At 45.9% G+C, this 13,394-nt stretch overlaps 1 protein-coding gene across 1 annotated transcript in view; it reads left to right on the top strand.

Annotated features, from left to right (window-relative positions):
• The window catches only part of ULK1 (unc-51 like autophagy activating kinase 1), a 112,071-nt gene that overhangs the window by 76,706 nt on the left and 21,971 nt on the right, over nt 1-13,394 (top strand). Inside the window, exons 13-16 of the mRNA XM_079956516.1 lie at nt 569-722; nt 3,223-3,283; nt 4,813-4,902; nt 5,961-6,089. Coding sequence (XP_079812642.1) covers nt 569-722; nt 3,223-3,283; nt 4,813-4,902; nt 5,961-6,089 — 434 coding nt within the window. The remainder of the gene's footprint in view (nt 1-568; nt 723-3,222; nt 3,284-4,812; nt 4,903-5,960; nt 6,090-13,394) is intronic.

Genomic DNA, 13,394 nt, shown 5'->3' with positions numbered 1-13,394 from the left:
TGTAGCTTTTCCAGCTCTACAGTGTCCTTTGCTTGAGATACAGTGAGCAGAATCATGTGCACTATATTCTAATTGCGGTTGCACCCTCCGCCCGAAGGGGCTTAGTGTGTAGGGAATAAAGGAACAATGAGCAACCCCAACTCAAAATATGGCTCTCATTTCCACCTGCAAATTTGAAGATTTGTTCCTTCAACCCTCTAAATATCATAAGAAAGCAGAGACTAAAAGTAAATTTGGTGGCAATTTTTGTATTGTCACAACATCGCTAGCCCCATAAACGGGACTTCTGTAAGGTAATAATGAGATAACAGCCACCACATACTGGGGGACTTTCTGTGTCAAAGAACTGTTCCAATTCCCTGCTGACTGCATCACTTGTTGGTTCTGGGGCCACTGAAATGGCATAGTTTTGTCTTGGGGCCTTTGGAGAACTGCCCTCCATAGACACCATGTGCTGGCAGAACCTCCTTTTCTGGGAGTGCTTTTTGGTGCGGAAGAGCCTGCAGAAGGAGTTTCTTCCGAGGTTTGCGTTTTCACTCCTGTTTCTCCTTCCCCTTCCCTTGAACAGTCCCTTGGAGAGATGGCACATCTCCCTGAGAAGGTTTTAGCCTCTCCTACCCAGCCCGGCTTCCTTCATGGGTCGAAGGAGTCGGCTGGCGGCAGCAGCAAGAACTCTTCCTGTGACACCGACGACTTCGTCATGGTGCCAGCCCAGTTTGCAAGTAAGCAGTCTGGTTTCTTTTCAAAGCAGAGGCATGGCTGATGGTGTGGCGGAAGAGGTTGTGGGCATGCCTCAAAGGCAGGGGACAGCAACCATAATCTCATGAGCCCTGTTGGTTGCCAGTTTGCATCTTGGCCGAAATCAATATGCTCACCTTAGTGTTTAAAGCCCTAAGAGACTTGGGCCCCAACTATCTGGAAAACCACCTCCTTGCCCACAGACTGTCTCTGCTGTTGAGATCAGCAATGGCAGCCTTTTGAGTAGTTCCACCGTTATCAGAAGCTCAGGGTGGCAGCAGCCCAGGAGAGGGCATTCTCTGTGGCAGCCACAAAGTTGGGGCATTCCCTCCCTACAGAGGGGCATCTGTGCCGTTTTTCTCATATGAACCTTTACTCTGGTGTATGTTTTTAGGACCCGTCCTATTCTCACGGTTGCGATTTGTTCTTAAGCTGTTTTTAATGTTGTATTTCAAATTGCTGTGACTTGCACTGGGACCTTGGGAGGTGAAGAGCGAGTAATATATCGTTATATTTAGGTATTCCTCTTCCATGCTACAGCAGTGCATGAGAGACAGGAAGGAGCAGGTATGAGTGCAAGAGCTCTGCCCCTCTCCATGGGTACTTCCTTCCATTGTTGTGCAGGGAGGGTAACCCGAGCAGAGCAGGCAGCCTGGGGCAGGCAGCTGCCCTCTAACTGCAGAGAGTAAAGGGGCCAAACTAGCATGGTTAGCCTCACTCTCCCCCTTTGCAAACAGATTTATTTGGGCAGATTCATGTCCAGATAGCATTGCATGCTTTGAACAGGAGAAGGGGAACAGCTTCCCGGTTCACAAAGCTGCTGAGATTTGAAATCGTTTGTTCTTCAGCTTGGGGTTTTCTGTAGCGAGAAGCCTTGATGGGGAGATAGCTGAGCAGGCAGGCTTGTTGGGAACCAGCGTTTTAGGAGTTTGACCATCCGTGTTTGGGAGCTCCTGCCATCCAATCACATTTCCAGGCACACTGGCAGGACCCACCATTCGTAGGCAGGTGCTGGAGACCCAGCTAGTAGGGAGCACACTTCATGCTTGTCCAGCCCCCCAACCCAGTCCTTTTCCTTGTGGTGGGCCTCTATTTAAATTCCTCTCATTGCCCCAGAGTGATGCCATATTGGGGGTGTTTGGGGGAATGAAAATGGTGCCCCCCATGGCCACACTGATGATTCCCTGTCCCTCCTTGGAGTGCCACTGTTCTCCTCCATTCAGTAAGTTCCCAAGAGGGACCAGAGATTCAGGAGGCCTTCCAGAGAACACTTTGCCCAGGGTCCCCTGAAACCAGTGTTACCAGGGAAAGAGGCACTGCAAGTTGGTGCCCGTTTTTGATGTTTGAACCCTCAGTAATACTTATCCGCTGGGATGAGCCACAGGCACCAGGCAAAGGGTGCTGTGGTGTGCATATGTGTGTGTTTCAACCTTGATACATTTTCAAAGGGATGTGACACAAGCACACCATGATGCCACAGAGTGCTGGAAAATCTCCTGTCTTCTGCAAACGGAAATGAAATCGCACATGTATTTAAAAAAACACACACGTGGATTTGCAAAACTGAAATTGTTTCTTTGAAAAATACCCTACAGGCTCCCAATAGGAAGCTCATTCTCTGAACGCCAATCTTTTATCTAGCCAAAATGAGACCCTCCACACACAAAAGTGGGGAGGTGGCAGCAGGCTTGGGGAAGTTCAAAATGTCATTGAGGGATTGTGCAGCCAACCAAGGGCTGAAAATCTCAAAGGCGTAAGGACTGGGATCAGCTGTAGTATGAAAGAAAGGGTCTTGTTTGGTGCCTTGAACAGGAGCCCTCTGCCCCTGCTGCAGGCCCAACTTTTCAGATATTACAAGCCTTGGGCCAGGGACATCTTTTGTGTTATTTGCGCAATCACGCCTCTTCGCATATGAGCAAAGCGTCTTCACTCCCATCCTATCATACAAGTTTGTACAGAAGGTCACACAAGACCTGGTTATTGCATGGCTAAGGTCTAGCCAGCCTCCCACTGTGTGAATAATGGGGTCGTCACAGGCATGAATGTCCGTACTGAATCTCTACTTGCAGCCTCCAGGTGTTGCCAAACTACAGGTCCCTTTTCCCCCCCACCATTGGTCATGCTGGCTTAGGGCTGATGGGAGTTGGAGTCCAGCTATAACTGGAGAGCCACAGGTTCTCCCCCCCCCCCTTTCTTTTTAGCCTAATTGTGGGAAAGATCACATTAGTGGTGTTGAGAAGAAGCCGTCGTTCCCAAAGAGAGGAAGCAAGAGAGGCCTCCGTGGCTTCAGTCTCTCTTCTAAAAAGCATAATATAAAAGCTCACACAACATTTGAGGGCCTTCAAAGACCTCTCCTTTATGTGCAGTTCTCACATGTCCACAGACCTGGGGGGGGGGGGAATTAATAGTGCATGCCCATGCTCTTTATGTAATTACTGAAGCATGGGCCTGAAATTAATCTTTTCAGAACTTTTTAAAACTTAGGTGATATCGTTGTGGAGGCTGCAGGAGGAAAAACTATCCAGGACAGCCTGATGTGCAGTGGGTAAGGATCTTTAGTGTGTGCTTTTATTTTATTTTATTTATACTTTTTATTTATTTATTTAACTGATTTTACAATCATTTTAACATTTTAAAACTTGACTTCCTTCCCCCTCTTTCTGTGGTTGCTTGAATTTATTTTTAATATCTTCTGCATATCCATATTAACTTAACTTACTCATTTATTTATCCTCTTTAAATATAGACTCTTATGTAACTGCAGGTTATTACAATAATCCTGCCGGTGTTTTTATTTGTTTACAATTTATCTGTAAATATTCAATAAACCATTTCCATTCTTTTATAAAAAGCTTGTTAACTTGATTTCTTATTCTCCCAGTAAGTTACGCCATTTCTGCATATTCCATAAGTTTTTCTATCCATTCTTCCTTTGCTGGGACTACTTCTTTCCATTTTGGGGCAAGTAGCATTCTTGCCTCTGTAGTCACATACTTGAATAAGTTTCTATACAATTTAGGTAGTTCTGTCCTTACAATTCCCAAGAGAAAGGCTTTTGTTTTGTTTTGTTTTGTTGTGTTGTGTTGTGTTGTGTTGTGTTGTGTTTTGTTTTGACAAATGTTATTTTAAACATCCTTTTCACTTCACTGTATATCATTTCCCAGTAAGCCTTAACCTTACTACAAGACCACCACATATGATAAAAAGAACTTCATTTCTCTTTACATTTCCAACACTTATTTGATTTAGACTTCTACATTTTTGCCAGCTTACTTGGTGTTAGATACCATCTTAAACAGTTTTATACTGAGGCCATTTGACCAGCTTAACGCAGTATTGTCTGCTCCAGGGATGAGAACATGTGGCCTTCTAGATGTCGCTCCCCTCGTCCTTGGAACTCCCATTGGCCATGCTTGCTGGAGAGTTGAGAGTCCCAGTAACATGGTCCCTGACCTGGCAACAGCTCTCCAAAGTCTTTCCCCTTGTTGCTCTCTTGAGACTGTGGCTGGAGATACCAGCAACTGAACTCTGCAGCTTCCGTGTATAAATCATGCGCTCTTACCACAGACTTGTGGTCTTTCAGTAAAGAGCCCTTGGATCCCTTGAGGGAACCTCCATGGAGGCTCAGGAGAATCCATGGAGCAAGCTGTGTACAGTGGATCCAGCCAATTATTTTCCTGGCATGGAACGGTTGCGAATAAATCATTTGTTGCAAACAACAAATGTGACTAAGAAGCTTGCAACTTGAGAACACAAAAGCAGCAGTGCTGGATCGAGCCAATAGCCCATCTGGTCCAAAATTCTTCTCCCTCATTGGCCAACCAGGGGAAGCCCACATGAAAGATGTGAGTGCAAAAGCTCCTGTTCCCCGGCAACTGTGATTCAGCAGCATTGTGCATGACTAATCACCATTGATAGTCTTACCCTCCACAATTTGTCTCATCATCCTTTCAGGCTGTCCAAGCTGGTAGCTCTCTCTACAACTTGTAGTAGGCTTGGCAAGGTTCGCTGAAGCACTGGCATCTCCCTCTACTGCAAATAATGTTGCTTCTGTTTTTTCTTGCCTTTTTCCAGGAGTTCCCTGGTGGCTTCAGCAGGCTTGGAAAGCCAAGGAAGAACCCCATCTCCTTCCCCTCCTTACAGCAGCTCTCCGAGCCCATCAAGGTAAGAGGAAAATCGTATGAGAGCTTCGGCACTCCTCATCCCCCTAAAAAAGAGGAGTGTGTGACTCTGTGTGTGCAGATTTGATTTAACTCTCATGGAGTATCTCTGGGGTTGGGCTATACTTTCATGGAGCTTTTGCTACTAGAGGAAAGGGAGAATTGAATTCCCCTACCAGCAGCAAAGAGCAACCAGGGTTGTTGAGCTTACTGCTGCTTCTGTACTCTTCTATACTCTTCTGTACTCTTATAGGGGTGGAGAGAGGGCACTGAACACAAACAAGCTGGGTTTCCTAGGGTTGGGTGGAAGAGACCTCATATTTTGATTTGGGGGAACAGTGGGTTCCTTCAAAAAACGTTGGCAGTCCTAATGCACCACTTTCTACAACTTGCCTACCGAAATCCCTTCACTGGCACCACCACACCCTCCAGTTGCCAGCTTTCCTTCTCCCTCTCTGGGCCCAAACAGCAATCCCACTGTGTCAGTTACCATACTGTTCTCCAGTATAACTTCGTTCTCCCAGGTCCAGCATTGGGGTCAGTATTGGTGGGCATTTGACAAGGCCCACAACCCCCGGTAAGTTAGGAACCTAGGAAGCTGCCTTATACAGAGTCAGACTGTTGATCTACTGAGCTCAATGGGACCTTCTTCTGCACACGGAACAGGTGCTCTACCATTGAGCTGCAGCCTGCAGGGCCACCACCCAGAGCCTCCTGGCTGCTGTTGCCTCCTTCGGTGCCCTCTCTGAGCATGCAAGTAGCGAGGCAGCATTCTCCACTTGCATCAAGGAGAAGAGAGGGCAATTGGTGTCTGTATCAAGGAAGGAGTGAGAAGCCCACTGAACGTATCTTCCCTGTCCAGAACCTGCAGCCGGTGTTTTGTTTGCTAAAACAGTTCCCAGCTCCCCTGCTCCACAGCCGTACACATTTCTGTGATCCAATTATCCACTGCTCCCAGGCTCCTACCACCCATTTCCTACTCTTTCCTCCTCTCAACAGACCCTTCCACTTTTCCGAGTACCCGTCCTCCCCTAAAAGTGCTCTGTGCTTTTTGTCCTGCAGCCGGCCTGGGCAGTTTTCATCAGGCAGCAAGCATGGGCAGTCGGTCCCCATCCCAGTCCCCACACAGATCCACAACTACCGGCGGATTGAGCAGAACCTTCAGTCTCCTAATCAATACACTTCCCCACGGTGAGTACTGAGGCTTTGATAGCGCTGAGATGTCCGGGAGGCTGTATTCTTGTCTCGCTGCCAATGTTCTTTGGTATAATTGACTCTGCATCAATCAGTGTCGAAAGGTAGCAACCCTGAGGGTTGTTCATGAGCAATCTAGAGAACACCTGGGTGCAGTCTAGAGAATGTCTGATATGCCCCATGGAAATGAAGGAGGAGCACCAGGCGGCAGGTTGCAGAATTGCATACGTCCAGTGGCATGCAATTAGTCTGTCTCCAACATCCTTTTCACAAGCTTGTCTGAAGGCTCATTATGATCTCACTGGGATTAAGAAATGGTCTTGCTCTGAAATAATTTACACGCGGATTAGGGACGCCTTGGGAACCTGTCTTGCCATTTCCTCATCTGTGGGATTTTATTTTGGTGCTATGCCACAAAAGAACTTTTTAGTAAATGACTATAAACATGCTCTCAAGGCTACTCTCTCTCACCCCAGTGAAAGCTCTTAGGTTGGTATGTACCAGGTCAGAGCCTTTTCTGTGGTGACCCAGGATCTCTGGAGTGTGGCTCATTCTTAGTTGGACTTCAGGAAAGCCTTGAAGATCTTTTTATATCAGCTTGAATTTGGGTGACTTTATGTTGGCTTTGTTTTTAAGAACTGTTTGTTTGGGATTTTCATATTATAGTGTACTAATAGGTTGCATCCTGCCTTCAGAGCATTGATGCACTAAAAGGCTAAAAATGTGTGTGTCAGAGCTGCCCAAGGTCCCAGCTCACAGAGGACCAACGCCAGGTCGTGGTTATATACAAAAGTCTTTATTGAAGTTCAGTTTCCATTCCAAAACCGTAGCGCGCAGCTCTACGTCTTAAACCCTAGACCGCCGAAGTTCCGTCTGAGTCTCCTCCCCCTAGACACCAGTTTAAGACTCTAGCCTTACTGCACCTCTTCCGTTGTTCTTTCCTCCTCTGGGTCCGTCTGCCCGCCGGGGTGTTGCCCTTTCTGGACTCTTCTGATGCTGAAGAGTCCCCGGATTCTTCCCCCTGCCTCCGGCGTGCTTTAGGACCTGGCTCCCAATCCGAGCTCCCTGCTGTCCCGCGCGCCTGTACATTTGAACTTGGCGCGCGCGCCCACCCGGCCACCTTCCTCCTGACCGTTACACTGCTCCTGTCACTGCTTCCCCCTTCGGGGGGGCTAGCTGGATCTGACTTCCCCTCCGTTCCCTCACTCAGCGATAGGGGCGTGGTCAGCCCTGACTCATGGGACTCTTCCCCCCCGCTACGCTCTGGTGGGGAAACTGGTCCCGATCTCCAGCTGCTGCTTTGGGAGTCGCTGCTGGCCCCTAGCTTCTGGTGCGTCCCTCCCGGGACCCCCCTTGCCCTGGCCATCGGAGCCCCCTTCTGTGAATCTTCCGATTCGCTGGAGAGGCTCATGGAATCTCTCGGGCCACTGTCACCTTCCCCTACGCTGCCCTCAGATTCTTCCCCTTCGCTCTCCATCTCCCCTCTTCCCTGTGCTTCTGCTCCTGAGCCCCTGACAGTGTGCAATACAAACATGGGCATTTTGATAGGCTTTTTGTTCTAGTTGATTGAGGACATTTGGCCAACTAATGGTCCACTCTTGTAAATGACTCTGCACTTTGATCATTGCTGTTCCTTGTGCTCAGAACTCCATCCCTGAACATCTATGCCTTTCCTTTTTTCAATATGCATAACATGTTAGATTAACAATAAATGGTCCTGCTATGAGGAAAGTGCAATCTAAAATTTGATACAGAGGAGACAAGAGGGAGAGGAAAGGGAGTCTAAAGGCGGAAAACTGTGTTTGTTTCACTTATTTTCCCCCTTGATGCTTCTAACTTTGTTTTTCAGTCCTCTTCCTCCTCATGCAAAATGAGCCTTACGATGCAATCCTGCCAGATGAGTTGCATACAGAAGGGCGGCCTTAAGTACATCTACATTTGTTCACATAATTCCTTCATCCTCTGCCTCTTCTATTCCTGCCGTCTCTGTTTCACTCCTCTTTCTCCATTGTTGTCAAAGGAAGCTGTCTTATACCAAAGACAGACTTGGAGTCTGCTACAAACTGAATGGCAATGGCTTTCCAGGGTTTTGCAAGCAGTGGTCTTTTTGAGCCCTAGCTAGAGATGCGAGAGATGGCATGCACAAGGTCCCAGGTTCAAAGCTTGGGCTATTTAGCTACCTACCCTGCCAAAATTTGGATTGGGAGATCCTTGAAGCAGGGACTTCTTTTTAAAGTTGGTTTTACTCTGCGTTGCGTCGTTTAACATGGTTTTTTTTATCAAAGTTGTTGAGCTTCTTTTTTCCAATTTTGACTTGCCTAAGATCTCACCACCTTTCGGATATTCTGCCTTTGAAATCCCGGCAATGTCCAGGAAGATCCAGACGTATGGCAGCCCCTAGATATCATTCAGTGAACCATATCGGATTTAGCATGCAATCCTAACCAATCTTGTTGCAGAGTAACAACCATGGAGCAGTGCTTACTCAGAACAACTTGTTGGTTAATTTAATAGCCAAGTTAAATTCCTTGGAATTTGCATGTTAATGCGGCAATATTTCTGAAGGGGAACAAAGCATACTTTCTTGGGGGATTTCAGATGTTGAATACGTGTGTCACCGTAGGTGCATTCTTAAGAGAAGCCTTCCCTCCCGTATGTGTGTGGTGGATAAAAGAGAGGTCGAAGTGAGGCACAAATGACTCTTGTTTGTCATTTGCATTTTTAAAAAATTTGCATCTGTGCATTGGAAAAGTTATAGATATGACTTCTTGATGGAACAGTGGCACTTTCCTAGTCCATCAAAAGGCTTTATGTTTATTTTAAACTCAGTCAGGGGTGAGGATCATCTGGCTTTCCCGATGTTACTGGACTCCAGCTTCCATCAACCCCAGCTTGCCTGGTCACAACCGTAAAGGATGCTGGGAGTTGTAGTCCAAATACACCTGGAGGGGCACCAACTTACCCACCCCCCTGATCAAATTGATTTGGCTCATCTTGTGTTTCTGCCCTGTTCGCCTTCTGCCAACAGTAGTCAAGTGAAACTTTCCGTAGGCTAGTAACTTTTATGAGCCTATTTACAAGGCTGGATTAGTGGCCTGAACGCTGCGGCTGTAATTATTGCACGATATCGGCCCTGCCAGAGTGCTCCTTTCTTTAATGAATGTGTTTATTTACATTTGCTCATGTGCTTAGTAAGGCATCTCAGCCGTGAGTCTTAGGCCTCTCTGCCACAGTCACATGATCCAGTTGCCGCATGAGCAATCCATGCCTGTGGCTTGGAACTTCAGCTGGGGAACAGTCAAGTTGCACCGGATGTACGGCCCCAGGCTGTGTGACTGACTCCTTCCATGCTGTGCGGGCGGATCTTCCTCCTCTATGAAGCTTCTTGGCTCTCACACTCGCTGTTCTAGCAGCGGTGCTCCGGGATTCCAGGCTTCATTTCCTCCTCCACGGTTCTCCCGAAACACGAACAAGTGGGGATGGGGGAGTCATACGAGAAATACAGCCTCTCTAAAAGAGTGGAACTGAATTATTTGGGGGCCAAGCTCCCACTGATAATTGGAAGCAAAAGCAAGGCTCCTCAAGGGTGCAGTCATTTGAAGAGGTGAGTTTCTCTTCAGACTTTCCACAACGTGTGCCTGCCTGCTAGTATCACGGTCAGCACTGGGTCTTGCTCAGAGGAGAGGAGGTGAAGCAAGGAATTTAGCCTTGGCACCAGCAGCCAGAACGGAAACATGCCCAGGCAGATTCCTGGAAACCTTTATAGTTCTTCTAGGTCAGGGAAGCAATGGACCCCTTGAATAGGAAGAGTCACTGGTGTAGTCTCCTGCAACCTGTTGCCCTCCTGAATTCTTTTTATTGCAGGTCCTCTTATCCTCAGCCAGTACAGTCTGAAAATGTCTGTTCAGGTGTCTTTTTAAGAAACCTTGTTCTACAACATATATCTTTTGATTGCCTAACCCGTCCTTTATTTCCTGTGTTGTTGTTTTTCCACACCTTTATTTATTTGGTTTTTCAGATTAAAGCTTTACAGTCACATATTGAACGTACAACATAAAAAACAAGATTCCAAGGAATCTCTAGGATTTCTCTCCTGCCCTTTGTGGGTCCTATTGTTAATCATTTCCTCCTGCATCTTTTATGATAATCCCAATCTTTTACATCTCCATTGCGTCCAACTATATGTGATATTCCAATCCTACTAACGATTTTAACTGTTTGCAATGGTTTTTAAGATAGGTTATAAAATTTCCCCATTCCTTATTAAAGTTTTGGTCTTCCTGATTTCTGATTCTTCCGGTCATTTTAGCATAATCCCATCAACTTGATCTGCCATTCTTCTCTGGTAGGGACTTTTATCTTCTTACCATCTCTGCGTTTTCCATGTCAGCCCTCACATTCCATGCAGTCTTTGGCAGCTGCTGCATTACTGATGTCGGTGCCACTACATAGGTCAGGGAAACCAGCGCACGTTCCTTTTTTTTAAAAAAAAATATTTTATTAAATTTTCATAGCACACAATATACATACAAGATCCCTTCACCAAAAAATAGTACACAAAAAAGCCAGAACAAATACACCAAAAAACCATATAGAAAAAAGGAAATAAAAAATAAAAAAGGAGAAGAAAAAAACCAACCATTCAATACAATTTTTTTTATATATAACTAACTGGACTTCCTCACATCTCCTTTACCCTGCATTATTTATATTAAAAATATCAGCAAATTATTACCTTGTTTCATACCTTATTTTGTACTTTCCAAATATTATACTTCTAAATTTAAGATATTTTTTATCATTTACTCATACCTTAAATTTAAACATATTGTTGCCTTAAATTTCGACCTTTTCTTACTTATAACTTAATTTTCTATTTTACAAAATCTATTTGCTGGAACTGAGATTTTCTAAATCGTGCAGATACTTAACATTCATACAACTTATATTGTTTTTGTAAATAGTCCTTAAACTTCTTCCAGTCCTCTTCCGTTGTTTCTTCTCCCAAGTCTCGGATTCTGCCAGTCATTTCAGCCAATTCCATATAATCCATCAATTGCGTCTGCCACTCTTCCAGTGTGGGCAAGTCTTGTGTCTTCCAATACTTTGCAATAAGTATTCTTGCTGCTGTTGTCGCATACATAAAGAAACTTCTGTCCTTCCTTGACACTTTCTGGCCGACAATGCCCAAGAGGAAGGCCTCCGGTTTCTTAACGAAGGTATATTTAAATACCTTTTTTAGTTCATTATAGATCATTTCCCAGAAGACCCTCACTTTTGGGCATGTCCACCAGAGGTGAAAGAATGTCCCCTCAGCCTCTCTACATTTCCAACATTTATTATCAGACAGGTGATATATTTTTGCAAGCTTGACTGGGGTCATGTACCACCTATATATCATTTTCATAATATTCTCCTTCAAGGCATTACATGCCGTGAATTTTATTCCGGTGGTCCATAACCTTTCCCAGTCCTCAAACATAATGTTATACCCAATATCCTGAGCCCATTTTATCATGGCTGATTTAACAGTCTCATCCTGTGTGTTCCATTTAAGCAGCAAGTTATACATTCTCGAAAGTACCTTAGTCTTTGGTTCCAACAGTTCTGTCTCTAATTTCGACTTCTCCACCTGGAATCCTATCTTTTTATCCAATATAAAAACCTCTTGAATTTGAGCGTAGTGTAACCAATCTTGCACCTTATTCTTTAATTTCTCCAAGCTCTGCAACCTCCATTTGTCTCCAATTTTTTCTATTATTTCCCAATATTTCGGTCAACAGGCCTCCATATTGAGTCTTTTCCGGGCCTTAGCCTCCATTGGTGCACGTTCCTGTGCTGCAAGCCACCAGTGCCTGGCATCGATTGCCACCTGTGGTCAATCAACCTCCCCTCCATGCCCCTCTGATTCTCGCGTACCTGTCTGTGCACTTCCTTGCTGTGTGGATTCCTCCCCTGCTTTCTGGTTCAGCCTCTGAGCTCTGGACAATGGTCTTCTCCTTAGAAGAGGTGTCAAGCAGTTAGACCCCAGTCCGTTGCCAGCCAACAGGCTCTTGATGGCCCCTGCCGGTGTGATACTGCTATCCAAGTTGCCAATGGAGTTGGGTGGAGACAATGCACATCAGTCTGAGCCCGAATCGCCAAAGGGACCACAATGTGCTAGCTGCATTTGAACAGCAGCTTTCTGAGGCTGTGGTCTGCCTTCTCAGTGCAACCACAGAGGCTGCCAGCAGCGTGATGCTTTTCTGCTCTGAGAATCTTTCTGTTCTGTTCTTTTGCTGCGGTTGTGTTCCCGCTGCAGCTGTTAAAGAGTGAAGGACTTGGAAAAACAACTGAGGTTCGTGCTGTTCCCTGAAGGATCTAGAGCAAAAGCTATCAATAAATGTAAACAAACAAACCAAAAGATAAACCTGTTGCGAACAACATCCTTTGGATTGTTCTTCCTGGTATCCTTTTCTGAGACATCAGCTCAGAGGGCTTCACCCTGATTCTTCTCCAGTCAGGCTGCCGCTGTTGCCACAGAATCCGTCCTGTCAGTTCCATCTTAGGTCTTCCACATCGGCCTTTATGAAAATCATCTCATGCTGAGCAGCCGCGAAGTCTGGTATCACACGAGTGTTACAATCTTTCAGTGACTGTCTTTCATCTGGAAATAAAGAACCAAGGTGGCATTTCTTGTCTCTGCTGCAAATGTCTCCCTTTCCCCCTTTTTAAAGCCTCTCTTGCACCTCTGTCATTGGTCGCGCCGCTTTTTAGTGTTGCAGGTTCAGTGGGTCTCAGGCCCATTTTTCCCATTGACTTGTGGATGTTATTGATATGATAGTGTAGGGGCAAGACTCAGAGGTAGAGCACATGCTTTGCATATTACTATTATTACTATTATTAATTATACCGCCCTTCATCTGACAATCCCAAGGTGATTTACAGCATTAGAAAAGTTGCGTGGCAAGGTCCCAACCCCCCCCCCTTAGTAGAATAAAGACACATGACTCAAATATTTAAGGTTAATTGGCTAAAAAGGCCACAACTTTATTTGTTACAGATGATGAGCGGTATTGGCTTAGGCATTAGATCTAACCAACTATATCTGACTCCAGCCCATCTGCAAGGAGTCCGGGAAGGGTTAACCACCAGTAGGGGAAGTCCTGCTGGTGCACATCAACTAGGAGCTCCCCTGGGGGTCACCGATAGGGGTCGTGCCTTATGCCCTCACCTCCCTAGGTTTCGGACAGAGCCACACCCCCTGGAATCTACGGAATACCCTTCAATATGCGGGGGAGGTGATGGCGCTACCTCCCCTCT

This window comes from Podarcis cretensis, assembly GCF_951804945.1.
Source record: "Podarcis cretensis genome assembly, chromosome: 16".
Taxonomy (NCBI): Eukaryota; Metazoa; Chordata; class Lepidosauria; order Squamata; family Lacertidae; genus Podarcis; species Podarcis cretensis.
Note: the sequence above shows the minus strand (reverse complement) of the source record. Positions and strands in the feature narration are given on the sequence as shown.